This window comes from Dipodomys ordii, unplaced genomic scaffold (genome assembly GCF_000151885.1).
Source record: "Dipodomys ordii isolate 6190 unplaced genomic scaffold, Dord_2.0 Scaffold206, whole genome shotgun sequence".
Taxonomy (NCBI): Eukaryota; Metazoa; Chordata; class Mammalia; order Rodentia; family Heteromyidae; genus Dipodomys; species Dipodomys ordii.
Window position 1 is genome coordinate 87,852 of NW_012267422.1, and position 26,124 is coordinate 113,975.

The 26,124-nt window shown below is 40.3% G+C and overlaps 1 protein-coding gene and 8 non-coding genes across 11 annotated transcripts; 2 read left to right on the plus strand and 7 right to left on the minus strand.

Moving 5' to 3' along the window:
• Nucleotides 1–1,874: 1,874 nt before the first annotated feature.
• On the plus strand, nt 1,875–1,947 carry Trnak-cuu. Its single transcript has one exon. It is a non-coding gene; the product is annotated as a tRNA-Lys (tRNA).
• A 608-nt stretch (nt 1,948–2,555) lies between these two features.
• Trnap-agg lies at nt 2,556–2,627 on the minus strand. The gene has a single exon. It is a non-coding gene; the product is annotated as a tRNA-Pro (tRNA).
• A 1,083-nt stretch (nt 2,628–3,710) lies between these two features.
• On the minus strand, nt 3,711–3,784 carry Trnai-aau. Its single transcript has one exon. It is a non-coding gene; the product is annotated as a tRNA-Ile (tRNA).
• Nucleotides 3,785–4,259: 475 nt separating this feature from the next.
• On the minus strand, nt 4,260–4,331 carry Trnaa-cgc. Its single transcript has one exon. It is a non-coding gene; the product is annotated as a tRNA-Ala (tRNA).
• Nucleotides 4,332–9,152: 4,821 nt separating this feature from the next.
• Nucleotides 9,153–13,810, minus strand: Hmgn4 (high mobility group nucleosomal binding domain 4). 3 transcript variants are annotated; one of them, XM_013035219.1, is made up of 2 exons: nt 13,600–13,810; nt 9,153–9,670 (listed from the first exon to the last, which is right to left on the minus strand). In XM_013035219.1, exon 2 carries the CDS (start codon nt 9,616–9,618, stop codon nt 9,346–9,348), a length of 273 nt encoding a protein of 90 aa, XP_012890673.1. In that variant the 5' UTR covers nt 9,619–9,670; nt 13,600–13,810; the 3' UTR covers nt 9,153–9,345. The 3 variants fall into 3 exon arrangements, with proteins under 3 accessions (XP_012890673.1, XP_012890674.1, XP_012890675.1); XM_013035220.1 differs by lacking the exon at nt 13,600–13,810 and adding an exon at nt 13,426–13,474; XM_013035221.1 differs by lacking the exon at nt 13,600–13,810 and adding an exon at nt 12,438–12,680.
• A 150-nt stretch (nt 13,811–13,960) lies between these two features.
• On the minus strand, nt 13,961–14,033 carry Trnav-cac. Its single transcript has one exon. It is a non-coding gene; the product is annotated as a tRNA-Val (tRNA).
• A 492-nt stretch (nt 14,034–14,525) lies between these two features.
• Trnar-acg lies at nt 14,526–14,598 on the minus strand. Its single transcript has one exon. It is a non-coding gene; the product is annotated as a tRNA-Arg (tRNA).
• A 3,399-nt stretch (nt 14,599–17,997) lies between these two features.
• On the plus strand, nt 17,998–18,071 carry Trnat-agu. Its single transcript has one exon. It is a non-coding gene; the product is annotated as a tRNA-Thr (tRNA).
• Nucleotides 18,072–22,732: 4,661 nt separating this feature from the next.
• On the minus strand, nt 22,733–22,815 carry Trnal-cag. The gene has a single exon. It is a non-coding gene; the product is annotated as a tRNA-Leu (tRNA).
• Nucleotides 22,816–26,124: the final 3,309 nt, after the last annotated feature.

The window sequence follows — 26,124 nt, forward strand, 5'->3', positions numbered from 1 at the left end:
CGAAGCTGGGAACTCGCGAGCACTCTTCGACCAGCGACGGTTATCTAGCTCTTTAATTTCTCTTTTTCACGTGTTTTCTTATGACCCAGCCCCTCTTTGGAACACGATCACAAGTCCGAGTGCTGCGGCGGGGGACGATTCTGCTGGGGAGGCAACCGACAGACTCAGCCATGAGTTTTTTGGGGTGATGAGAGAGCCCCCTTTTACCTCCGTTTCAATGATTTAATCTACAGTTTCAGCGAGACTCACTGGAAAGAGGGATCAGAGGAGGAGCAAGAAAAAGGCTGACGAAAGTCTTCGGTACCTACTGATGTTCTTTCGTCGGTCTTAGTTCCTGTAAATCAAATGGTCACAGTGGTTCTTCCCGCAGCCAAATCCTACCCAGGTGGGGCTAAAACAGTATCTTTTTAAGGAGAACACTTCAAGTAGTTGTCAAACGTTAGTTGACCTTGGCCAGTATTAGTCGATTAGTATTAGTAAATACTGATTGGTTGATGGTTGCATCTCACTTTGCTTCTGGTTTTCTGTGGCCCTCAAAATGGCTACTTCTCTCAGCAGACCGTTGATGAAGAAGGCGTCTCCATGAACTATTTTAGTAAGACCGGGGTAGAAGGACAGTTGCTTGTGGCACATCACAAACCCAGCAAGTTTGTTCCTTGATATTAAGAGGACATATGTCTTATTTTAAAATTAGCAATAATTTTCTCTTATTTGGGACACTTCTTTAAAGTGCTTAGAATCCTCAGAAAATAAATATTAAGCAGAGATTACCGCGGGTGTAGTGAGTTTTGAACTCTGCAATGAGACATAGAATTTATTAGTAACTACAACACAGATTATTTATGGAATAACTGTAGTAAGTACAATATTCCTATGAGTCAAATATATTGCTTTTGCTTCTTAGATTTTACTAGACAGACATGGAAGTTTTAAACTATCCAATCTCATCATTATCTTTCCCTCCCCAACTACTCCCTCCAAACATCATTATTTCCCAAGGCCAGCGAGTTAGAATGCATCTGAGGATTTAATTTTTATTGGATTGCCTTAGGCATTATCTTGAAATCAGAGGCTAAGTTATATTCATTTACAATATCCAGTACAGAAAAGATACTTAATAAAAATGTGTTCAACTGACAAAATGTCAGAAGACACCTTGGCTTCTTTAAAAGAGTCTTGGAAAGCAAGTGTCACTGAACTCTAGCAAAGTTACGTCTATGGTTAAATTTGTTTCTCTATTGGCTCGTGATTTTTGTGTGTATTTACCAGTAACACCTTCAACTACTAGAGAGGCTAGCCATCTAATTCTCTTTGCTAAACCATGGGTTTTATTTTTTTATTTTCTCTGAAGGAATTGTTTTTAGACTGGATACAATACACCCCTTGAAGCAAATTATATATGAATCTAATTTGTCATCTTTTGTCACAAGCAACTTCTCCCTTCCTCCCCCAGCAAGTTCTTAACTGGGACCTTGTTTGTATTATTGTCCCTTAAGCTATGTTCTAAACACAAAAGGCAGGAGCGGGCAAAGTTGACAAGTGGTGGAAGAACAGATACAGAAAGCCGCAGTGGATCACAAAAGGGACCAGGGGCTTGATGAGGGGGCTGTTTGGGGCTTTATTACGAGCCAGATTAACCCCGGAAATACCGTTGTTGGGGACACATTTGTGGCACCCAGAATCCCATCTTAAATCTTGTCTATTCAAAGCGGCGATAAGTAAGATGTAAATTAAGGTAGGCTGCATGGACTAGGTTATTATTTTAGTTTCATTTAATTTCACCTATAAAACTAATGAAATTAGCATACTTGCACGAGGAAGACAATAGATTACGTAGTCTCCTAATATGCTAAGGACAGCTCCCGAGAATAAGTGCCCGGCTAGCTCAGTCGGTAGAGCATGAGACTCTTAATCTCAGGGTCGTGGGTTCGAGCCCCACGTTGGGCGTTAAGTTCTTTTGGCCTTGGATAAAAGGTGTCTATCTTCCCTCTTCCGTAAGTTTCCAGAACGGCTGCCAAAGAACTTTTTAAATCCGTTGGTTCTTTGATGGAGTGAGTCTTGGAAATGTCCTGGTCGGCTCCTGAAACAATTGTATTTCTATGGCCTGTTCATTCACTTGTACAGAATGTAACCTCAACCGTCCCTGGTGGATCAGCACTTCGCTGGCCGCTTAGAACTTACACCACCAGACGCGCGTCGGATGTTCTATCGGGTATAGCTCATCGGGTAGGGATGTGGTAAGGGATGAACGAACCGTTTATGTTGAACAAGTTCTTCAGGTAACTATGAAGGATAAATCTGCCGAAAAGATTATGATGCGGGGTAAGTCAGAACGCCCCAAGACAAGAAGGGGTCGTGTAAAAATGGACAATACTCGCCTTTCAACTAGAAGAGATGTCAAGAAAAAGTGGAACCAAAGTGCGAGGCGAAACAGTACTTTCAATTGCAACAAGAATGCTGGGATTCTTTAGTTTAATAGAAGCTACTGTAATTAAGACGATGAGAGAATTGCTGTAGTTTGTTGGTAGGAATCCCCGAGAAGCGATTAAAAATCTGGGCTCGTCCGGGATTTGAACCCGGGACCTCTCGCACCCTAAGCGAGAATCATACCCCTAGACCAACGAGCCACACAGAAAAGGCCGTTCCTTAAGGCTTTTAAATATGTAATGAAATTTCTCTCCCTAGTGCCTCTGAGTACAGTTCTAACTGTATTCCTTACTGAATAACTAAGGTACTATAAGCCTTAGAATTTTCCTGGATAATGCTCCAATATAATTTAAAGGACTATGTGAATACTCATTTTACAAAAGGGGCCTGGCCTATTCTTGTAAAAGACACAACCCTGGCATTTATTAAAATAAGGAAACCCGAGTTCTCTAAAATCTACGGAGTCAAAGCCTTTGGAGTGTTTTCTAATCGGATGCGTAACTGACCCACAGAGGTGAACCTGAGACCGGTCGGAGGCCCCCTCGGACGTTGCGCCTGAGCCTCGTGATCTCATCTCGGCAGATTTTGTGGACAACAGTAAACGATGAAAATTCACTCAACAGGATAGAGCGATGAGACTGAGTTCATAGCGAGGGCTCGAAGGACAGGGAATAAACCGATATATAAGTAGGATTAGGGTTTACAATGCTGAAATTGGATTTGAATAAAGCATGCGCTTTCTACAAAGGCGAGAAGCAGTGGGCTGAGCGCAGGACCCGCGGCCTGGACAGCGCGGAGCCCACGCGTGCGTGACAGACGCGCAAGTAGGGGTTCTGCAAAGGCTGCGTTCTCTCTCGCCTGAGAAGATAAAGATACACACATTTTTAAGTTTTTGAATATTTTTCTCTATCGGACTCGTGCTGGTAAGTGCAGAGAATCTTTAACTGGAAGACCGGAGACGAATAGGAAGTGCCTTCGGACACAACCCCATACTTCATAGTTACTCCAGGTTTTCAGGGTACTTCGAGGGCAGTGTTTGACCACTACACAGACTGACGACGCCTTTCTCTCTCCTACAGAATTTCCGTCTAGGCCTGCTTCTGCTTACTCAGCTCTGTGACAGTAGCAAGTGCATCCCTTAAACACCCCCAGTGAGTGTGACGTGAGCTCGTTTTTCTCTTTGTAAAAATAATCTGTTTGAAAGTGGTAAGATGTTGAACTCATGAATGTTTTATTTTATCTTAGTGAAGATTTGGAACAGGATGAGGCGTGCAAAAGCCATGTGGCCCGTACGGGGATCGAACCCGCGACCTTGGCGTTATTAGCACCACGCTCTAACCAACTGAGCTAACCGGCCAGCGCGCTGGAAGCCCTTTAAAATGGATACTACTGCTCCACACGTTTTAGTAAATTATTTTGTTGATAAAATGCAATACATTGTATTTACCCTTACTAAGCTACACTTCATCCTTTCCCAACATCTGTCCTAATTTTTTCGATCTATGACTTAAGAAACTAAACGATTTCCCCTTATGCATTTTCAGTTTCCTCCAGCCAAGATTATTTCCAGCCATACTCCGCAAATGTTCATTCATTCCTGCGTTCGGGTCAATTTTCCAGATTGCTCCACTTCTGTCATCTCTGCACTAGATCTGGTTTTCTAAGTTCCGAAATCCGTTTGTTTTACATACGATGTCTTAAAATACCTAGAGAACAATCCCATTTCCCTATTTACTTGCATTATTCTGTACACGGCAGCTGAAAAAGAGCACTATAGAAAATAATGAAGCGAAGATTAGAAAAATAGCAATTCTTTAGTGACAAAAGGATCCTGGAGATGCCGGGGATCGAACCCGGGGCCTCATACATGCGAAGCATGCGCTCTACCACTGAGCTACATCCCCAGTGCCTCCATTGAGTCTTTACTGATCTCCACACTTCTTCGAAACTGGCTTACTCCTTTCTCCCACGCCCCCTTCTGAAATTTAAATATGCCAGCATTGAAGTTCAAATGTCCTTTAGCTGTACAAAAAAATCCTAATATTATGAGACCTATCTAGTCATTGGATATTTGTCAAAAACTTAGGATACTAGGGAGAGAGCTACCTGAAAATCTGGCCAGACAAAAAAGGAGAGTGAGCCTCAAGAATTCTTTCCTTTTTCTTCAAAAGCAGCTGAAACCAAGCACCTACTAAACTGAACAGCTCCTTCTGTTTTTCATTTTACATTGAGGTCCAAAATGTGTTTAAGTTACTCCCAAAAATCGTAGCAACAGATCAATTTTTGAAAATGCCCAAATGTAGAGAGTGTGTGGTGTGTGTGTGTGTGTATGAAATTTAGGAATTGTGTCTTCTATTAGGTCTTGATTAGGCAGAGTCCTATATATTGTTTGTATTTATATATGATATATGTGGTATAGCAGTATAGCATCTGCACATATCTACTGTTTATCATATCCAATTTCTACAGGCAAACAATTTATATATTAGTCAGCCATTAACTAACAACAGAGTAAACAAATAAACATTGTTCCATTTTTCACTATTCTCTTCATCTCTAGTCCTTTGTCCTGTCTTTAAAACTATCTCTAAACCATTTATCTTCATTACCTTGGATATCTTCAAAAACCTAAAAACTACTGACAAAAAATTTATTGTGGAGAATTATTGGGAAATTTCGTGGTGTTTCTTAACTTTGAGGTTGCTTAAGCTGGATGCGGGGGAGGGAGGGAATTTTAAAATATTTATCCTGTAATGAAATTTAATATTTCCTTCGCTTATGAATTTAAGACAAAAACCACAGTCCAAAGAGAAGTACCTACCTCTTTGTTACCAAAAACAACCACACCTTTTATTCCACAATACAGTTCACAAATATGGAGTAAGATAGTTCTAGGGAAAGTCTCGGTGTTTGATATCAATGTGTTAATGAAGTACACAGATACCTGTACCTTGTTTGATTACTTTTTTCAAGTATAATTGTCTTCTTTAAAATCCTTGGTATTTTTTTTAATATGATTCTTGAAAAGGACCCTGGAGTATTATCCTGATGGGTTACCTGGAACTTTAAAACTTAAAAGGCCTGCAGACATCCCCCCCCCAACCCTCACCCCAAACACTACCGTTTCCCTGGTGTGCTTTCTGCTGTAACTCCACTGAAGAGTGCTTGGCGTTACGAGGGAATGAAACCTAATTCACGTTTCTGATGGGGCTGAGAAGCAATACCTGGGGAGAAGTCAAGAGTCCTAGCCTCCCCTATCAAACTAGGGAACCAGGACGCCAACCAGAGTCATCCGCCGAGGTGACATCCAGAGGCCTAGATCTGCCAGTGCCCTAGAGCAGAGAGAGATCCAGCCTGAAGGAGACAGTTTTTCCCACTGCACCCTGGGGCAACTCAGGAAAGGAGCGAATGGGTTCATTTTTATGACCTAAGATGAACCATGGGAGCATTTTGAGACACGAGTGTCAGGATTTTACCAGGATCATCGTAACCAAAGTTGAGGGGGGAAAAAATGGAGTGGGACAAAGACAGATACAGAAAGATAGGTTTCCTTCCCTCTTTAAGTCCTCCAGGGCCAGTGCCTGAGATGCATAGGTCACTAATTTTTTTTAATCTAATTCATTTTAGAATTTAATTATTAAAAACTCTGGATCTCTTCAGGTTGATTCATATCAACTACCTGGTGATTATAAGCCAGGATGTGAATTATGAGTTTACAGATAGGGCTATTGATCAAAGAGATATGAAAGGAGATTTACGTTCCTAATTTAATCTTCCTGGCCTCAGGAATATTTCCTGTGTAGGCATATTTTCATTCTTAGTAGACACATAATTGTAGATATTTATAAGTGACATTTCAGGAAATGCACATCAATGTGTTATGATTAGATGGGGTAATTGGAATTTTGATCATTTCAGACATTTTGTCACTTCTCTCTGTTAAGAACATTAAAATCCTATTTTGAAATATCAAATTAAAGATTATCAACTTATCTGTGCTATAGAACACTGTAAGTCTATCCTTCTATCTCCCCCTTCAAAAATACAACATCTGAGGGTTGTGGCTTGAAGCCAGGCAGGAAAAGTCCAGAGACTCTTATCTTCAATTAACCTCAAAAAGTCAGAAGTAGAGCTGTGGCTCTAGGGCTAGAGTGTTAGCTTTGAGCAAAAACACATCAGGGACAGGAGACAGCACCCAGGCCCTGAATTGAACTTCCAGTACTGCCACACACACACACACACACACATACACACACACCCCCCATTATGATCCTTAAGCAGAAATCAAAATTTGTGTTGCTGGAGAAAAACTAAAATCATACCTTTGATAACTATGTTTCCACTGCCATTTCACTACTGCCCTTTTTAACTAGAAATTACTATTGTTTAGTTATAGAGTACTGTCATTCTATTTGATGGTTTCCTAATGCTGTCTTGGAAGTTTCTTAACTTACTCAAATACCAAAATACATACATCGTATATAAATACAAGTCTGTATTTGTTGTTTACTGAGTAGGGATAATTGAACACAGAAAAGATGGTAAAACAATGTTTAAGTAGAATTTCCAGAAACTCATTATTATAAAGGAAAATATTATATAATGCTAGTTTTAGTATATGCAACAGTGGCTTTAATAAAGGACCCTTTTCACATAAATTTGTAAATGTTCTTTACACATTCCTCCCATCTGGAACATAAGCTTCAAAAAAACAGGGACACTGTTGTTAACTACTGTATCTCTAGCACCTGGAGTATACTGAGCAGTAGAAAACAGAAAACAAAGTATAAAGACTGAAACTAATTGATATACAAAAAATATATGGTTGTGAGTAGAAGCTCACAAGAATACAGAGATAAAGTTTAGTAAGGTTGCTAGATACACAAAGTACAATCAGCAATTAGCTTAACGCAAAAAAAAAGTAATATGTATCAGATATAACATCAAATAGCATAAACTCTCCAGGAAATATTAACAGGAATTTATGGATTATATGTTTTATTAAATTAAAGATTTAAAAGGCTTAGAGCATTCTACCATGTTCATATATTGGAAGACTCAACATTATAAAAATGACATGGCTCACCAATTTATAAGTTCAGAAAAAAAATCTATCAAAATTCCATGTGATTTAGAACTTGTTATTCTAAGTAATGAGTTAGAATTTGTTAATCTAATATAAGTTGTATGGAAGAGCAAGTAAAATTGCCAACATACTCCTTAGGAAGAAAAATTTGATAGTGACATTAAAGGTAGAACTGGTTAACATTGTGATAAAAATGTACAGGCATCTTTTTTATTGTTTTTACGAAGATGATGTACAAAGGATTATTGTTTCATAAATCAAGTAATGAATACATTTTTTTTTTTTTGCTTTCTGTCAGTTGCAGGACTTGAACTCAGGGCCTGGGTGCTATCCCTGAGCTCTTCAGCTCAATCACTTCCGGTTTTCTGGGGGTTAATTGGAAATAAGATTCTCTGGGACTTTCCTACCCAGGTTGGCTTTGAATCATGATCTCAGATCTCAGCCTTCTCAGTAGTTAGGATTATTGGTATGAGCCACCAGTGCCCTTATTTCCTGCATCTTGGTTTTTGCTAAGATTTTTTTAAAGCTGTAATAATTAGGAGTGAGATTAGACAAGATTAGACAAGTTGGCCGCCAGTGAGCTAGATAGGAACCATCAGCAAACTCATAATTACATAGAAAGTGGATTTACAAAAGATCAGTAAGGGGAAACATGAAATTTTCAGTTAATATCATATGGAAAATTATGAAATTGAATTTTTACTTCACACTTTGCACAAAATCAAGAAAAAGTATTCTAAAGAAGTATAAAAAGGAAAAACTATCAACTTTTACAAGGCAGTAAAGAATATTTCTCAACTTTGGGTATAGAAATAATATCCTTCCCCACAATCCAATTTGTTTTGAGCTTTGTAAGATACTTTTCAGAAGTTACTTCTGTAGTACTTAGGCAACTTTTCTTTTTTTTTTGGTCGGTTGTGGGGCTTGAACTCTAGGCCTGGATACTGTCCCAGAGCTCTTCAGCTCAAGGCCAGTGCTCTATCACTTGAGCCACTTCCAGTTTTCTGGAAGTTAATTGGAGATAAGAGTCTCATGGCCTGTCTTGCCTGGGCTGGCTTTGAACCCTGATCCTCAGATCTCAGCCTCCTGAGTAGCTAGGATTGTAGGAATCAGTCACCGGTGCCTGGCTTTGGACAAGTTTTTATATCTTCAAAGCTCCAATTTCCCATAATATCACTGTCAAAGACAACAAAAAGTCCTTTGTTGCTGCTTGGAACAGGACAAGGTTACTGAAGGGGTGGGTGTGTGGGGGTGGGGGGTGGGGGGTGGGGCATGCCACATGAAGCAAACATATAATTGCTTATCACAAGCAATAGAAGAAATGGACTAAAACCTTCAGGATTCTCACTCATCAGGATGATTCTACTAAAAGCCAGAATCTTGGCTCTTTTGAGCTACACCAGCTTGATATCATTAGAAAGCTTGAGTGTTGTTCCTAACATGGCTGATTTCAGGGGTGCTGGCTCAATGAAGGTATGACCTATGCTCACGGAATGAAGAAAAGTCAAGTTCTGCCCCCCCACACTGTAAGGCTTATTTGTCAATGGCTAAAATGAGTGACTCTTAAGAGACTCTTTCCCAGGAACTGAGGACAATCTTCAAAGACCAGGATAGGAAATTCTAGTTTCTCTCATTTCAGTTCAGCTTCTGAGACACACTTTATTAGTGGTGTTTTCCCTTTCCACAAAAGACAACAACAAAGTGTTCTGTGTACTAATAACATAAATTTGAAAAAAACCCAAAATTTAACTTTTTTATAAAACTTTTTTTTAAATGACAACAGTATTTCAATGGTAGAGTTACTAAGTACAAAGCTATCAAAAATATACACTTCACTTGGCATCCCCAGTGCCTTCTGCTTTCTGTGACTGGACTGTGGACGCCTCTTGGGTTTTTGCAGGGTTGTTCCCATCTTTGCCAGCATCTGCTTTTCCCTTTCTCCCTTTAGGCAGCTTTTCTCCTTTCTTTGCAGGAGCCTTTTTAGGCCTGGGCTCTGGTTTGGGAGGGGCAGGCTTAGCAGACAACCTTGCTGATCTCCTCTGTGGCTCATCCTTCACCTTGACTTTATCACCTTTAGCATCTCCTTTGACCTTTCTCTTGGGCATGATGGCAGCTGGTGGCTTACCAATTGACAGGATGCTTCCTTTTCCCACGTTTCTGTGAAGGGTTATTGAGCAAAACATAACATGTAAACCATAAAGGGAAATTGTGGTCAAATTTAACATTAAAAGTCAAATTAGAGGGTGGAGGCATAGTTTTGCAGTAGAAAGCATGCCTAGCAAGTGTGAAGCCAAGTTCAAACTCCAGTAACATAAAAAATTAAAAATATACATATAAATTATATAACGTTATATAATATATAGTTATATGACATATAATTATATATTATATATTTATATAATAGGACTGGGATGTAGCTCAGTAGCAAAGCATCTGCCTAACAAGTGCAGCATCCTGGGTTTGATCCCTAGTATCAAAGAAAGAAAAGACAACAAAAAAAACAATTAGACTAAATTTGAAACCTAAAGAAAAAGTGACAAGGGATTGGAGGCGTGGCTCAGTTGGTAGAGTGGTAGCCAATGAGTCAAAGCTTCACATACTAAGTTCAAGTCTTGGTCTTGCACCTTAAAAAAACAAAAAAGAAAAGATGACAAAAAATATTTTCTTAGAAGCATAAATGGTGAACACACACACACAAAACATGTAGTTGGAAAATGACATTGAAGCAACGGTATACATTTCACCTCCATCAGACATGAAAATTCATTGGTTTGACAATATAAAGGGGTCATCAGATGCAGAACAATCAAAACATATACACACTATAGGTGTGAAAATTAGTGTATTCACATTACAAACAGTGAAATTATGTAAAGCAATTTTTAAGAGTTTTTCTAAAGAAATTATTGGAGCCATGCCTACCTAGAGACCCCTCTAAAAATTAAGGCAGTATTATAATTGTAGTGTATGTGTGTGTGTGTATGTGTGTCTGTGTGCGTGAGTACTGGAGATGAGGCTCTATCATTTAGATTTTTTGCTCAAGGCTGTTGCTCTACCACTTAAACCATGGCTCTACTTCTGGGTTTTTTCCTGGTTAATTGGAAGTAAGAGTCTCTTGGCCTTTTCTGTCTAAGCTTGCTGGCTGTGAGCAGTGATTCTTAGATCTCATTCCCCTGAGTACCTAAGATTACAGATGTGAGGCATGGCACACAACTAGCAATATTATAATTAAAAATAAAAACAACTAGAAACAACCCAACTGTCCTTCAGTGGAATGGATAAATACATTTCAGCAATATTTATAGAAAAGAATACTATTCAGTAGCAGAAACAGATTACAGCTACATGCAAAAACAAGGATAAATACAAACATGATGCTGAGTATTGCAAATTGCAGAAGAATGACAATATACACCCATTTATAAGTGTGACACTATGGCAAGTTTAGACTATAGACAATTAATAAAGGTAAAATGAAGCCAAAGACAAATACAAAATTTGGAATGGTGAGCAATTTTTACAGGGTTAGAAAGGGCATGGGGATTAGTTCAGGAATATGAGGAGGGGGTAGAGAGGCACCTAGCTGGTATACTCTCCATATACTACCCAGAAAAAAAGTTGAGTTTACTCAAGAATATAAGTACTAAAAATTATGTATAGTCTATAGTATAGATTAACAGCCCCAGAGGCAAGAATCAAATATGTTCCTTCTTCCCTGTAGCTGCTGATGGTAGAAATACCTTTCCATATTAAAAATTAGCAGACTAGGGCTGGGAAGGTGGCTCAGCGGTAGAGCGCTTGCCTTGCAAGCATGAGGCCCTGGGTTTGATTCCTCAGCACCACATAAGCAAAAAGAAAAGAAAGCCGGAAGTGGCGCTGTGGCTCAAGTGGTAGAGCACTAGCCTTGAGCTGAAGAGCTGAGGGACAGCGCCCAGGCCCAGAGTTCAGGCCCCACGAATGGACCCAAAAAAAAAAAAAAATTAGCAGACTAGCTGAGAAGGTGTGGCGGAGAAGGGGGTAGCTTAATAGTGGAGCATTTACAGGGGGGAAGGGAGGAGAGAGGAAGAAAAAGAAAATGAGTTCAATTGGAGAATTTCACAAGAAATATCCAGCTCTATGTAATGTGATGATACATGATTTAAAACTCTCACTCACTTTTACTTTTTCTCTGTCAACAGAATTTTTCCCTTGAATTATTTTTACAAATTTTTGGTTAGTCCTAAAAACTGAAAAGTTGTTGCCATGTCTTTGAAAAATAACTTCAGTATCTCAAAGTTTCTTGCCCTTATACTCTGTTCTCAGATTGAGGCAGGAAGATATGAGAACACACTAGTTTTTATTCTCACTCAAGAGACTATGGACTAATTCTATCTTATCTGACACACACACTCACTCTTTTTCCAGCAAGGTTTATTTCACACTAGCAAGGCTTATTTTAGCATCATCCTTACGCTCTTTGATGGTTACTGAACTGGGTATGGGGGAGGTAGTTTTATCTTGGATTCTATCCTCAATCCTACTCCAATATCAGAATGCTACCCTCTTCCTGACAGTCTCTTAATAATGGAAACAATGCGCTGAGCTTAGAGGAAACACCTGGAAGACGTTAATCAATGCCAAACTTAGGAAGAAGAGAATAAATGACATAATAAAAATGAATTTTTTTTAATTCATATGCATGATATAAGTATGTTCCAGGAGAATGAGGCTCATAAAATCAATCATCTCCAGGGCTTATTTGTTCTTCTTCTGAAGCATTAAAACATCAGGAAAGCTTCTCATGGAGTTCAGAAAGAATGGGGAAGGTATGGTAGTAAGAAATGGGTGAAGAAGAGCAAGGTGGCTAAAAGGATTGGAATGCCGCAGTACTTTGCACAAATACATACTGGTTTGAAGAGTGAACCACAGGTACCCAGTCACCCACCTGCAATTGCTGGTTAGGAGCACACAGCCCAGCTGAAGTACTCCTGTCCACTGCCATCAGAGAAAGAAAGACTGGGAAACATACATAGTTGACACATTTTTAGGTCCTGGGACTTTTGTCCCCTTTCAGACCACCACATTAATTTGTATTTCTGGATGACACAAAAGGGAGTTCAAGTGAAAATATACTAAATAAACTGCTAGGGAGTATAACCCCAAACTTATTGTCTTGCTAACTAAGATATGATCTTAAAAGAAAAAAACCAACAGGACGACAACAAATGTGTATTTTTCAGAAAAGGTATGTCAACAAAGACTAACAGCGCAGGGTAAAGTAATGACTATCCAAGATACCAATTTAAGATAAAATGATAATTTAAAAAATTCATTAGATAAGAATTTCCCCCTCCTTTTTTGTTTATGGTCCTAAAATCATCATACATTCTTATCAGTTACGAGGAAATTCCAAGTTGACGCCCGAGGCAGTTAGATGACGACATAACAAAGCATTTTCGTCATAAGTTGTTTGTTCATCCAGTGAAGATGACAGCCAGCCATCTGTCAGGCGGGGGGTTGGAGGGCCAACACCAGAGTGTTCTCAAACCCCAAAATCACCGAGTGGTTTTTCTCAAGGCGCAAGTTAAGCCACAGAATCCACAGTTGTTCTATTTTTAACTGGGGGGGGGGGGTCTGTCTTTGTGTATGTATGTATTTGTTTGTTTTCATGGGAAAACAGAAGACCAAAATGAAATAAGACCTCGGCCCCTTTCAGTCAGTGTCTCCTGGGGGGTTTCCTAAAGCAGTTTGCAGGGCCTAGCTCGGCTCGCCCAAACCTCCCCCCAGGACCTCTTCCAGGTCACAGCTTTGAGGGCTCGATCCTTTCAGATTTCTTCCTGTCCTCCTCCTCCTCTGCCCTATCACGGCCAGGAGGGTTCCTCACTCCCACCGATCGGCTGATCCGCCCTGTGGCCTCTGCCTGGCGCACAGACCACGGAGCTCAGGATGGATCCCGCGGTTGCTCTGCACCGCGGAGGCCAAGGAGGGAAGGGCGGTCCGGGGCCCAGCAGGGGCCCAGGTTCACCGAGGCTGGGGCCCCGGCTCCAGATCCCCCCATTTTTAATGATTTTTGTGCAACAGCACCTTACCCCCCCCCCCACGCCTACCTGAGCCTCGTGGGCGCCGAGGGATCCGAGCTACCGGTACGGCCGCGCCTGGGCCTCGGCAAGGTGGGTCGGCGCCCTCACGGATCGCGGAGATGGCAAAGGCCACGGAGGCCCAGCCAGGCCGGCAGGAAGACGAGGGCAAGCGAGGATGCTCTTCCGGGGCTGCGGCCCGCAGGGCAACTCCAGCGAGCCCGGCCGAGCCGCTTCTCCGCGCGCGAAACGCCGCCGCTACCTCGGCACGGAGGCCTCGAGCCGGCCACCCAGGAGGCCGAGGCCGACGTGTCCCTGAGAGAGGAGGGAAATTATTCCTACCGTTTTATTACAGTTCAGTAAGGAGGGGGGAAAAAAAAGGTACGATCCGTGTTTCCGCCCGGTTTCGAACCGGGGACCTTTCGCGTGTGAGGCGAACGTGATAACCACTACACTACGGAAACCCGCTGGAAAAAGGTTTCCTCTAGCTCATAGTTCACGCAACAAGACACGCCCTCTGTCCGCTAACGCGTGTATTGTTATAGGCGCATGCGTCCTCAACCGTCTCTAAAATTAGCGAGGACGGCGAAGAGCGTTGTAAATGCCTTTACTACTTCATTCTACAAATCGCTCAGTGAAATGCAACTAAAGACCTTTCGTTGTTATGATCGCTTAATCTGAATGCCCAGATTTTCATGTCTTCCCTTTGCTTACTAGGCTGATTCAACTTTATTATTCAATCAAAATGGACCAGCGACTTGGAGACTGCACGCATTTCTTTATCGAATAGTGGCACAGAGAACTTGCGCTACCAAGAAGTAATGGTTCCCGCTCTGGTCCAAAGAGCACAGCACTTACGTTTCTGAGACTTCGGGCTAAAACTTGATCGTGTATGAATTTTCCTATTCTATTAAACTGCTGTGGCATCTAGAGAGAAACAAAAGAACCGCCTGTGCCGAGCCAGCCAGGAGTCGAACCTGGAATCTTCTGATCCGTAGTCAGACGCGTTATCCATTGCGCCACTGGCCCCACACGTGAACGGCCTGCTGGCGGATGTCAGGTTATAAGAAAATAACAAGCTACACCTGCAGTGTCTGACCTTGGAATTTCAAGCTACCAAGCCCACCTGGACTAAGCTCGTAGATTCCCAGCTACGTTTGCAACAAACGCTATCTTTACTCATTTCTTGCCTTTTTTCTGCCAAAAATGACTGAGTGGCAAAACTCGCATCCTCTCTGCTCCATGATCACCTCTCCATTTATGCCTGTAGTAATTCCACCAAAATCGCTGCTCAAAGCCCTGCAGATAAAACCTCAAAGAGATGATACTCTTGTCCTCTAACAACAATAATAACAACACGGCAGTGGGTGAAACAGGTTGTAAGACACTAAAGAAATAAAACAGCCGTGATAAGACTTGGAGGAAAAGATAATAAAACAAGGAAAGGTTTAGGAAATTGGAAGTCGTCAAAGCGTGGTTTGATCTTACTTTTTCCTTGTATCTCTGTATTTTGTTAAATCCTCCCTCCTCCCTCCCAAAGTTTACTAAGCAAGACTTGGCTAGGAACTATCATTGCCTGATCTTCCTTATCACAGGACCTATGTCTGATAGCTTTAAAAACAGCATAGTCAATTTTCACACACACACACGAATTCTTTCAAACAAAAATGTTTGTCAAATGTGCATATTCCAGTCGGTGTTTCTGAAGAGGCATCATCTCTGTGCCTGGTAAGCATTGGAAATAACTCAAGGGTAAAACTGATGCAGAGAACATACACGTTAATATCAGAAAAATATTTGCTTTGGGTTCATAGTTTCAACAACCCTTTCCCCTCTCCCTTAAAAAAGTGCATAAGCATTGAGATAGAGCTCATTCCTCCTCAGATAATAAAATAGGGGTCTTCTAACCAGGTTTTACACCATGGAGCTCTATGGTAGTTTGGTGATTATGGATGCCATCTCAGTATAACACTTTTAAATACAAAGAAAAAAATTATCTATCTGCTAGTCTATCATCTATTTCATTTATCTATCTATGATTTCAGATAGAAACTAATTACATTGAAATATATTACTGAATATTTCTGTGATATTTGGGCTCCTTTATTAATGTACTATATAGTCTCCTCTAATAAATATAGATTTTAAGTTAGTAATAGCATAATTGACATTTTAAGAAATTGGCAACAATTATATGTTAGTGTGAAAATGTTTATGATTTCCAGTAGTGATACTCCTGAGGGCTGAAATACTGTTGTGCTTTGATGCTGGCATTCACAAAGGAAGAGAACACAAAATTATAGGAACAAGTTAGTCAGATATGTATCTTGCCATTAGCTTAGCAGATTAATCTCTACCTATTAAAAACAAAAAGGAGATTTCTATTCTGAAAAGGGAGCTTGTGCTTGAAGTTTTAGAAATGAAGCAAATTTGGGGTAATTCCTGGGCCTATTATCCCCTCATTGCATAGCAGGATGAGGAAGGCATCTCTAAAGTCACAGGTCCTATTCTGCTTTTAACACTGTCCACATTTGCTGTACTCAGTGTTTAAATTTTTAAAAAATCCTCGTTATTTTGCATATTTTGAAGGCTGACTTAAATTTTGCAACCATGTTCACAATAAGATATGTTTTTCTTAAGTTAGTGTTATTAAGTAGTTGTACAATTCCATAAGTCAGGTTATAAGTATAATAAATCTTGATCAATACCATCTTATTCTGTGAATTCTTCCTTCCTTCCTTCCTTCGTTCTCCCCCTTGTTGGTTGTTGGGCCTAAACTCAGAACCTGGGCACTGTCCCTAAGCTCTTTGGCTGAAGGCTCGCCCTCTACTTCCAGTTTTCTGGTGGTTAATTGGAGATGAGTTTCACTGACTTTCCTGCTCTGGTTGGGCGATCCTCAGATCTCAGCCTCCTGAGTGAGTCACTAGTGCTCAGCCTGTGAGTCCTTCTACAGGAGTATTTATGTAATTGAAATTGGTTTATAGGATTAGCAGGCCTGAAACTTGTGTTGAGTCAATCTCTTGAGCAGCTGCACTACCTCACCTGACTAGATTAGTGTTTAATTGAATAATCATGTACTACAGCCTAGCCACTCTGATATACAAAACTATGAAAATAATGGATTCCTTTCCTGCAGTGCATTGGGTTTTTGTTGTTGTTACTGATGTTGCTTGCTTGCTTTTGTTTTTTAAGTTTTGCTCCCATGTAAAAACTCTCTGCCACTCCCACATTACTATCAGCAGTACAGAACCCAGATCTCCAAATTCAGATGTGTGGGACGGAGCCAATATAATATTTCCATGGTCCTTTCTGGTCATAGTGGAAACTGAATAGAAAATAGGATTCACATTCAAAATTACGTGTAGTATTCAATTATCTCCAAGACTTATATCTGGCTAAACAATTCCTTTGATTCTTGGAAATTCTGTGCAAACATGTCAGCAGCTAGTGAAATGAAGAATGAACCCAAATATTAGTTCTGTTGTTTGATATATGCCACTATTGGGTGAAAGTTATATTAGGTGTGACTATGCTGTTTATGATAATACTACCTACTAATACATTACTAATATTACAGGTCTCAAGTCAAACAGTTAATCTCATTGAAAATTTCACTTGGGAAAAGCTTGTGAAAAAACAGTTTCACTAAATTCTTTTGTTAAAATTACATCCCAATAACTAAGTTAATAGAGACCAGAATAAATTGGGAACAGATACAAATAATGATAATTTAGAAATTCTAGAGAATGTTCTCAACTTGAAATCAAATCAGATCTTTGAGCAAGCTTCAGGACAAGAAGCCCTCTGTCCCTTTATAGTTGTGATGTAATTAACAATGTTAATTGTGAAGTATTCTTAAAACAAGACTCTAGAATTCCATTCATCTTAGTCTTAGAAGCAAAATCAGGTAGATGAAACCCAACTGGGGTAAGGAATGGTCGGAATATTTAAATCCAGTGTGATTTACAAGTCACATAAGGAACAGCTTGCTTCTTGCAGGGATCGGTGTTCCGTGCTGGGAGTTTTCCGATACAAATGGGAGTGTTCTTATAAAAAGGTGACGACCTCTTCTCGCCCACACACTCACACCCACTCCCACCTCCTACTTCCACCTCCCCGGAAGCTCCAGGTCAGTCTTTACTTACCTAAACGTGACCTGCAGAACTCAGGCCCTTCCGGGCAATTTCTCCGCTCAACCCGGAGTTTCAGACCGAAGCGCGCGCTTCTCCTAGCCCACTCGGAGCGGACTCAGTGTGCCCACACGTGGGAGCCGTCTCCCAAGTCTAAGGGAGGGAGGCCAAACTGAGGTACATCTTTAGCATTTAGGGAAACATCTGCTCTGCTCTTCAGTTACAAGATAGTAAGTGCTCACAACAAAAGCAAAGATCATTCCTTTTCTGTGTTGATTTGAAAAGCACGGAGCGTGCTGGCTCCGTGGCTTAGCTGGTTAAAGCGCCTGTCTAGTAAACAGGAGATCCTGGGTTCGAATCCCAGCGGGGCCTTTTTGTGGTTTCCTGGCTTCGTCTTAAATATAATCTCAGAGATGAATTTATTTCCATGGAAAAAATTCACCAAACCATTTTGTATGGATCGGGTATTTTAAAATGTTCGTCCTACATGCAGTTCTTTTATGCAAATCCAAAAAAATAAAATAAAAAGGAAAACAATGTCTTAAACTACAAAGAATATCGTAACCTGTGGTCATTCTGTTTTCTTTCCTGAGGAATTCCCAAATAAATGCGCTCTCACAATCTGTAGGCTTAAAAGAAAGAAAAGAAAAGCCAGCCTTTGGAATGTTTGATAGATCTATTGCTAAGTAATCGGAAGCATCTCTGACATTTCCTAACTTCTATCAAAATAGAACCATATAAACCAAACCATGATCGACTCTTTGAAAAGATTATATTGTTGGGAAGGAGGAATTAAGGTGAGGTGTTTGGACAAATGGGTAAAGGTAGGCAAATATAGTCATAATACTCAATGTACATACAGGAAAATGGAACTAGGTAACCAGTGGATGGACAGAGTTGATATAGATGCAGAAGGAAGAATAATAGAAAGGGTGGTAATAAACAAGATGGATGTTACTATCAATTGACCTGTTGAATTGAAACCTTATGTACAAGATAATAAAAATAAATAATATTTTAAAAGATTATATTGTGGAGGGGGTAACAATGTCCAAGAAGAAGTGTACTCATTACCTCACTCATGTAACTGTAACCCTCTGTATAGTATCTTTACAATAAAAAAAAAAAGATTATATTGTGCTCAGAGTGTTGGAAAGAAAAAATATAAGTGAAAACCAATACTTGTCACCATGACTTCATGAAACCTGTCAAGGACAATCTATCTGATTGTCTATCACAGATTGTGATTGTCTATAATATACTAGAAAGGGCAAAATTGAAGAACTAGAAAGGACTAAGCCTTCTCCCAAACTCTTCAAGAGGCAAAAAATGAGAAGTTCCCCACAAGAAGTCAGTTTTACTCTTAGCTGAGCTTCTTTACAAAGAAACACAAGACCAGAAAAATAAACATTCCCCATAATAATTACCAACCACCTAGTTATTTCTTAATATCCAGCCTTTACCACCTAGCACAGGAATTTATCTTCCGAGTGTTTATTATATGGGGATTGTGATGAGTTAAAATAGGATCTCTAATTCTTTCTATGGAAACAAAGCATCTTAATATTTTGTGTAGTTTCTCAGGAAGCCACTCTACTTTTATGGAGACATTCCGCTCCCATTTTACAGCTTAATTTACCACTTTTCTTTGTGAGCATCAGGCAGCAATGGAAAGAAAGACTCTTTTTCACTAGATGTTTCTCTCTTCTGCTTATGAAACCTTTTCTTCTAGGCTCAGAGTACAGACCTCTCTCAAATTAGTCAGACTGGGTCACTGGTATAAGTGTCATCCTGTTACAAAACTTGCTTTATCTCCACTCTACTACTCCTTCAGGCTGGTAGAAATTGAAAACACATGTAGCATTCTTTTCATACTCATTGAAATAGAGTTCAGAGGTTATAGGAAGAAAACATTCTGGTCAAGAATGATCTTTCAGAACTGCTCTGCTAAGCCAATACAGTGCAATAGCCTACTCTATTTTTAGGATTATTATTTATTGTTTCTTAGCAACTGTTAATGGATTTTCCAATTTGCCTTTAGTTTACTACTTCTAGGATTAAGGTATGGCTCAAGTGATGGGGCCTAGCAAGTATGAGGCCCTGAGTTTAAACTTCAGTACCACAGAAAATAGACTGCTGCCCAATGACAATCAGAGCTTGTCAGTTTACTAAGGCATTGAAAGTGCCTGTGAAGTTTCTTTCACAATAACTTGTATAGATCTCTGACCTAATAAAACCCGTAAACTTTCCTTCATTCCAGAAGCTACTCTGTTCCATGCATATGTGTTCTGAATAGCTTTCTAGTCTTTATTCCCAAATAAAAGTTTCTTCACTGGTGGGTCTTCTCAATATTTTTTTGAAAAACATCTTTATAGGGATACTTCTATCCAAGCATTCCCCCACAGATTACATGACCTCTATCATTGAGAAAGTGGTGGCCACTGAAGCTATAAAGTATTTCAAATGAGAATTTTCATCCTCTTTTGACAAAACCAATAATTCTTCCTTTCTCTCCATACATCAGTAAATCATGGAAGCAATATCTGTGTAAAAGTGGAAAAGGTATGGTGTTCCCCCGCCCCATTCAGTGGCTGTTTGTTGAGGGCTTATATATAACCATCACTATATTAATCATCCCATATAAGTTGTGTTCCAGTCTAAGTAGGCTGGTAGGAAAATGAAACAATTCAACATTATAGTATAGTAAGATATATACTGTGGTTCACAGTACTGGGTGCTATGAACCACACTTGGATAATCTACACTGGGTGGAGATAAAAAGGTAGAAAAGACTTGATAGAAAAAGTGACACTCAAACTAAGCCATTAGAGGGATGCAGAATTTATCAGGCAAGAGAGTAGGCTAGGAGTTGGGGTGGGAAAGGAAAGCATGTAAATAAAAAAGCGAGAAAGAAGCTGCTCAGTCTAGATAAGGTGAACCAGTTCACAGAGAGCATGTGCAGTTCTTGAAATTTTTATTTGTCTAAATATAACCATAGGACTGAAACCATATTCATCATGTGCAGCCTTCTATAATACACAATGATAGTTGATCAGAATCAAGTGTTTCATACTTTCTTTAAAAAAAGATGATGTACACCCTAAGCAAATGCAGATGGTATTTGAATTTACTAATTACAGGTTTATTGGACCTCAAGCTGGTCTACCTAGGTTCTACTAGGGGCATATGAAGGTATATTGGTCTGTGTGTCTCATTCTGTCTTAGATAATAATACTATTTATCTCATATCTGTCTTTGTACCAGCCTGTTTACTCCTGGAGAAAGAGGCTCTCTGTCCTGTTTACATTTATATCTCTAGAAACCAGCACAGGAACTGATGACCAGCTGTGGGATTTTTAATTTAATATGTCAAGAGGCCTCAGGATCTATAGATTAAACACTATTTCTGGGTATAACTCTGAGGCCAAAATTAGCCTTTAAATCAGTGGACTTAGTAAAGTAGGATTCCCCGCCACATTCTGGGTGTGTATCATCCCACCTATGGTTAGGGCTGAAAGACTGAAAGTCCTTCAACTTCACTTTGGCCAGTCATTTATTAATCAGCAGACACTTTTGATAAGAACATTATATAGAATAAGTTAAGCAAACCTCATAGCATACTTCTGAAGTAAGGTACAAGTATTTCCTGCATTTTAAAGTAGAGGGCATTGGGCACAGATGGAGTCACTTGCTTGGGAGGTCATATATTTCTCATAAGTGACCAGTTGAGTTCACAGCTGAGTCCAACCAGGATATCTCAATTGAATTGCACCAACCTGCCAGCTTTCCAAATTGCTTTTTATTTTATTTTTTTCCTTGTCAGTCTTGGGGCTTGAATTCTGGGCTGGGTGCTGTTCTTGAGCTCTTCAACTCAAGGTGAGTGCTCTACCACTAGAGCCACAACACTACTTTCGGTTTTCTAGTGGTTTATTGGTGATAAGAATCTCAGGGACTTTCCTGCCAAGGCTGGCTTTGAAATGCCATCCTCAGACCTCAGCCTCCTGAGTAGCTAGGATTACAGGCATGAGCCATGGTGGGGGCACTCATCTTAGGTTTGGGGTTACTGGAGCTTTGCAATAATTAATTCAAAATGGATACATTACATACTTTTTTGTAATTACAGCTATATATACTTGAGATGAACAGGTGAAGCATTAGAAAAAAACTTGAATTTGAGGGATATTTCTGGAGTCATCATCTACTATGAACTTCCGTGCCTTTAAATGATCCTCTTATTCTAAACTATAAAATTAGAGGCTTGTCAGAGTTCATCACCTGAAATTCATTCCTATTATTCTTTTCTCAAATAGAATCCACGTACAATCTCAATAGAAAATACAGGAAGATGTATATCGATAAAACCCTACTTTGTAGTGGCAAAGCATTGGACCAATCTGGGAGCCATTCTTGGGGCAGTAGGTGACTTCACACAGTAGACCTCTCTGTAGAAATTAAATGCAATTTGTTTAGATCATACTCAGCAACATAACTCAGAACAATAGTGCCAAAGGAATAAAGTAAAAATAAGAATAAATCTATAACACTATAAATTATCCAACACAAACCAATAATATATGTTTTACAAAAACAAAATAAGTGTAGCCATTTCTGGGTAGTGGGGGCTTGGTGTTGCTATTGTTAAAGGCTGTTGGGGGAAGAAGGGGGAATGAGACTGAGGAAAGTGAATTAACAAAAGAGACTATAAGTAAATTAAAAAAAAAAAAGGGTGACCTGTAGTCATCAATAATGAGTATGGGCCCTAAACGCCAATTAACATTTACTCAACATTGCATGTTCAAGAGAAAGAGAAATAGAGATAATAGAAAGGAGAAATGATTAAAATGACTACTTTTCAAATGAGTGAGTACAGAATACTTTCATTCAATTGCTTAAATAATGAATTTGTAATGATTAAAATGACTACTTTTCAAATGAGTGAGTACAGAATACTTTCACTCAATTGCTTAAATAATGAATTTGTAATGAGCACATAGTAGAGTTCTAAGACTTAGACAAAGAAAATAATTGCCTACTGTCAGGAGTGGGATTCGAACCCACGCCTCCAGGGGAGACTGCGACCTGAACGCAGCGCCTTAGACCGCTCGGCCATCCTGACTTCCGTAGCACGGTGCTTTCAAAACTCCCTTTTGTCTCTTTTCGTTGCCCGGGGGGCAACGCGGGATGGACTGGGGTAGTCCGGGCGGCTGGGCGGCCTGGTGTGAACGCCGGCTAGAATCCGGGCACCGGGCCGCTTTGGCGACTGGGAGCCCGGGCTGCACCGAGCACCCACCGTACATGAGGATGCTTTCTCTCCACTCTACCGAGTTCTCCTAGAAACACCGATCCCCAGGCTGAATTCAGATTGCTAGAAGCCTTGTTTAAATCGACACTTACTCCGGGGAGGTTTTACGCTTATTCCTCTCCGTACTGTAATGGATGTTCTCCTGCCCCAGCTGCTGTTGACCCTAACCAAGGGCATTTAGGGACGAGCTTGTCTTCCTTGTATATACTATTTGTGCCTTTTCGATGCGGAGGTCATCGTGTATTAAAAAGGAAAGAAAAACACTTTTGAAAAAGCGAAACCAAAACAATAAGTGATTTTCGCTATCTACTCCATCTAGAGCTGGGTGTCCTGGATACTAAGCTTTGATGGCAGCAGATCTAAATCCGAGGTGACCTACTTCAACTTAGCAGGAGCCGTCAGGACCCAGGAGCTGCGAACGCCTAGGGAGCCTGCGTTCGGGTTTCAAACAGTCTTACCTCTAGATGACCAACTGCCTGGAAGATCTTAGATAAGTCATTTGAAGACACTTTCCAATTGTTAATTCAGTTGATCATTACATGGCTTAATCCCTTAGATTATGCATCAAGTGTTCATCTCCAGAGAATTAGATCGATGCAAATTCTCTGCCCTTCCTGGAACTACTGGGTCTGGTAATTATGGTTCCCATTCTACTTGAAAAACTTTCTCCCCACAGTAGCCAGTGAGAAAAGTCACCGAGAATGCTTTGGGCACTGTCCCTGAACCTCGGTGCTCAAGGTGAGAGAGAGCTCCACCACTTGAGCCACAGAGTCACTTTCCGCTCTTTCTCAAGTAGTTTGTTGGAGATTAAAGTCTCTCGGACTTTTCTGCCCTCGATCCTCAGATCTCAGCCTCCTAAACAGCTAGGATTACAGGTGTGAGCTTGGCCCATGATGCTTTTCATAATCCTCTAAAACAGTAGTTCTCTTCTGAAGAGGTTTTTTTTTGGGGGGGGAGAGGGGAGTCCTAGGGCTTGAACTCAGGACCTAGGCACTGTCCTTGAGCTTCTTTTGCTCAACGCTAGCACCCTACGACTTGAGCTACAGTGCTATGAAGAGATTTTTTAAAAAATACCATCTTCTCTACCTCAGACCAATGAAATAAGGTCTGGGAGAGCCACTTGAAGCCGATTTTTTTTTTTTTAAGTAGCCCTTGCTACCTCCTGGTATTTCTAATGGTAAGACCATAATAATAGGGTTCATTTTTGAGAAAAGTCTTTCTTTTAAGGATTAGTGTAGCCACATTCATTAAAAAAAATACCCTAGGCCTATATAATACAGAACTCCAACCCCAAATATTTGCAAAACATGGTATAGAGCAGTAAAAACCATAACTTACAGTGGTTGCTCAAAGGCTGCACATACCTGTGCATCAACATTGAAGTGCCAGGATATGAATCACTGTAAAAAATCAGACATGACCACAACCAAAGGAAAGTGTTTCTTACTGCCTGAAACAGTAGAGTCTGGATGATGATGTTGCTTTTCTGGGAGATAAAATGGAAATAATCCACAGAGATACTAAAATCCAATTGTTAGATTCAATTAGGGAGGATGTGTGATAATGTTTCTCTTAATCTGAATGTTTGGTCTCTCTTAGATAAGGCAGGCATCTTCTAAACACATGACTACCAGAGTTGGCATTTGTCAGTGTGAAATAGCTGATTTCACAGCTATTATTATTTTAGTGATATATTCAATTAGTCTGATCTTGGGTAGTAGAGTGGAAATGCTTTTGTCTCTGGTTTAACTGGATTATTAGAAATTAGCAACTACTTTAGGTAATTTTTTTGTTGAAGTGACAGATGCCTTTAAAGTGCTTCTGTCATCATAATATTGACTGCCTCAAGAGACAGTGACAACTCTTTTCTTTTAGGAGACTTGGAAATAGAACCAGACTACTGAATTGATAATTTCCTCATCATTGGGCCACAGCTCTGATACCTGGTGCCAGCTGGACAAGGAACCACTGGCAGGTTCATGTATCTGATAACTTCTTCCTCTGGGGTGTGACATCCAAAGAGGCTAGAACTGGGATACAAAGAGGAAGAAACACAGTGTTCCCTAAGATTCTATCTTTTTCCCAGTGATAATTTTCTTGGAAGGTCATGGGGAAAGGGAAAGAGAGGAGGAGTTGCAAACTTCATTGAAACCTGCCTTCCTAGCAAGTACAAGACCCTGAGTTTAAACTCTAGTACCACCAAAAATGAAAGAATGAATGAGTGAATGAGTTAAGTAAAACCTGAGATCCTTTTCACCCATTTCTACTGGCTGAAGGCAAGGAAGCAATTAGCTCTGTGGATCTTCCTTCCTTCCTTCTTTCTTCTCTCTCCCCTCTTTCTCTCTTTCTCTCTCTTTTTTTTGTTTCTTTTTTCTTTCTTTCCTTTTGCTTGTTAGTTTAAGGTAGTTTGATTTTCATGGGCAGCAACCACCTAACAGTCACCTGTTCTGGTAATCCATAGCATTCAGGTCCAGGGATGAGCCTTGGATCATCCAGAATGGCACTGCTTGGCCAGTTGTATTCCCTACATAGGTCTGTCTCCCCTGTTTTGCATTGTTTCAGTCCCACTTGTTGGGATAAAGGAAGGAAAGTTCAGAGATTGCCTTGATCAATCAGACTTATTTATTAGGTGAACATCATGGATATAACATCCAACTTGAAAGCTAGAAAAATACCTTGGAATTGGGAGTTAGGCACCTGAATACATTCAGTCACTGGCAAAAACAAATGAACAAAAAAACACCCTCAGGTATACAGAAAAAGCTCAGGGACAAATGTTAACAGGTTTGATCAATCCAACTGTGCTGAGCACATAGTGAAGCATTTGGGGACCTTTAAGTGAAGCAGCATGTAAAAGGAGGGTAGAGAGCTGGGAGAGGAGAAAGTAAGCAGTGGCACAGTGTGGAAATGGATGGCAACCGAGGCTAACTGAAGGTATGAGAAGTTTGGACATTGGACTGAGGACTGAGAGGCAAGGGGTTGATGTCACTATAGGATGCTAAACCAGAAAGGAGAGCTAGAAATTTGTTGCATCAACCAAGTGAGGATGGGTTGACCCTCAAGCCAGGGAGAAATAGGAGGGTACTGAGAGGCAAGGCTGTGCAGACAATCTGTAGACTTTTG

Bases quoted from the DNA above. Each gene is read 5' to 3' on its own strand.
- Hmgn4 (XM_013035219.1), bottom strand. From the start codon at position 9,618: ATGCCCAAGAGAAAGGTCAAAGGAGATGCTAAAGGTGATAAAGTCAAG.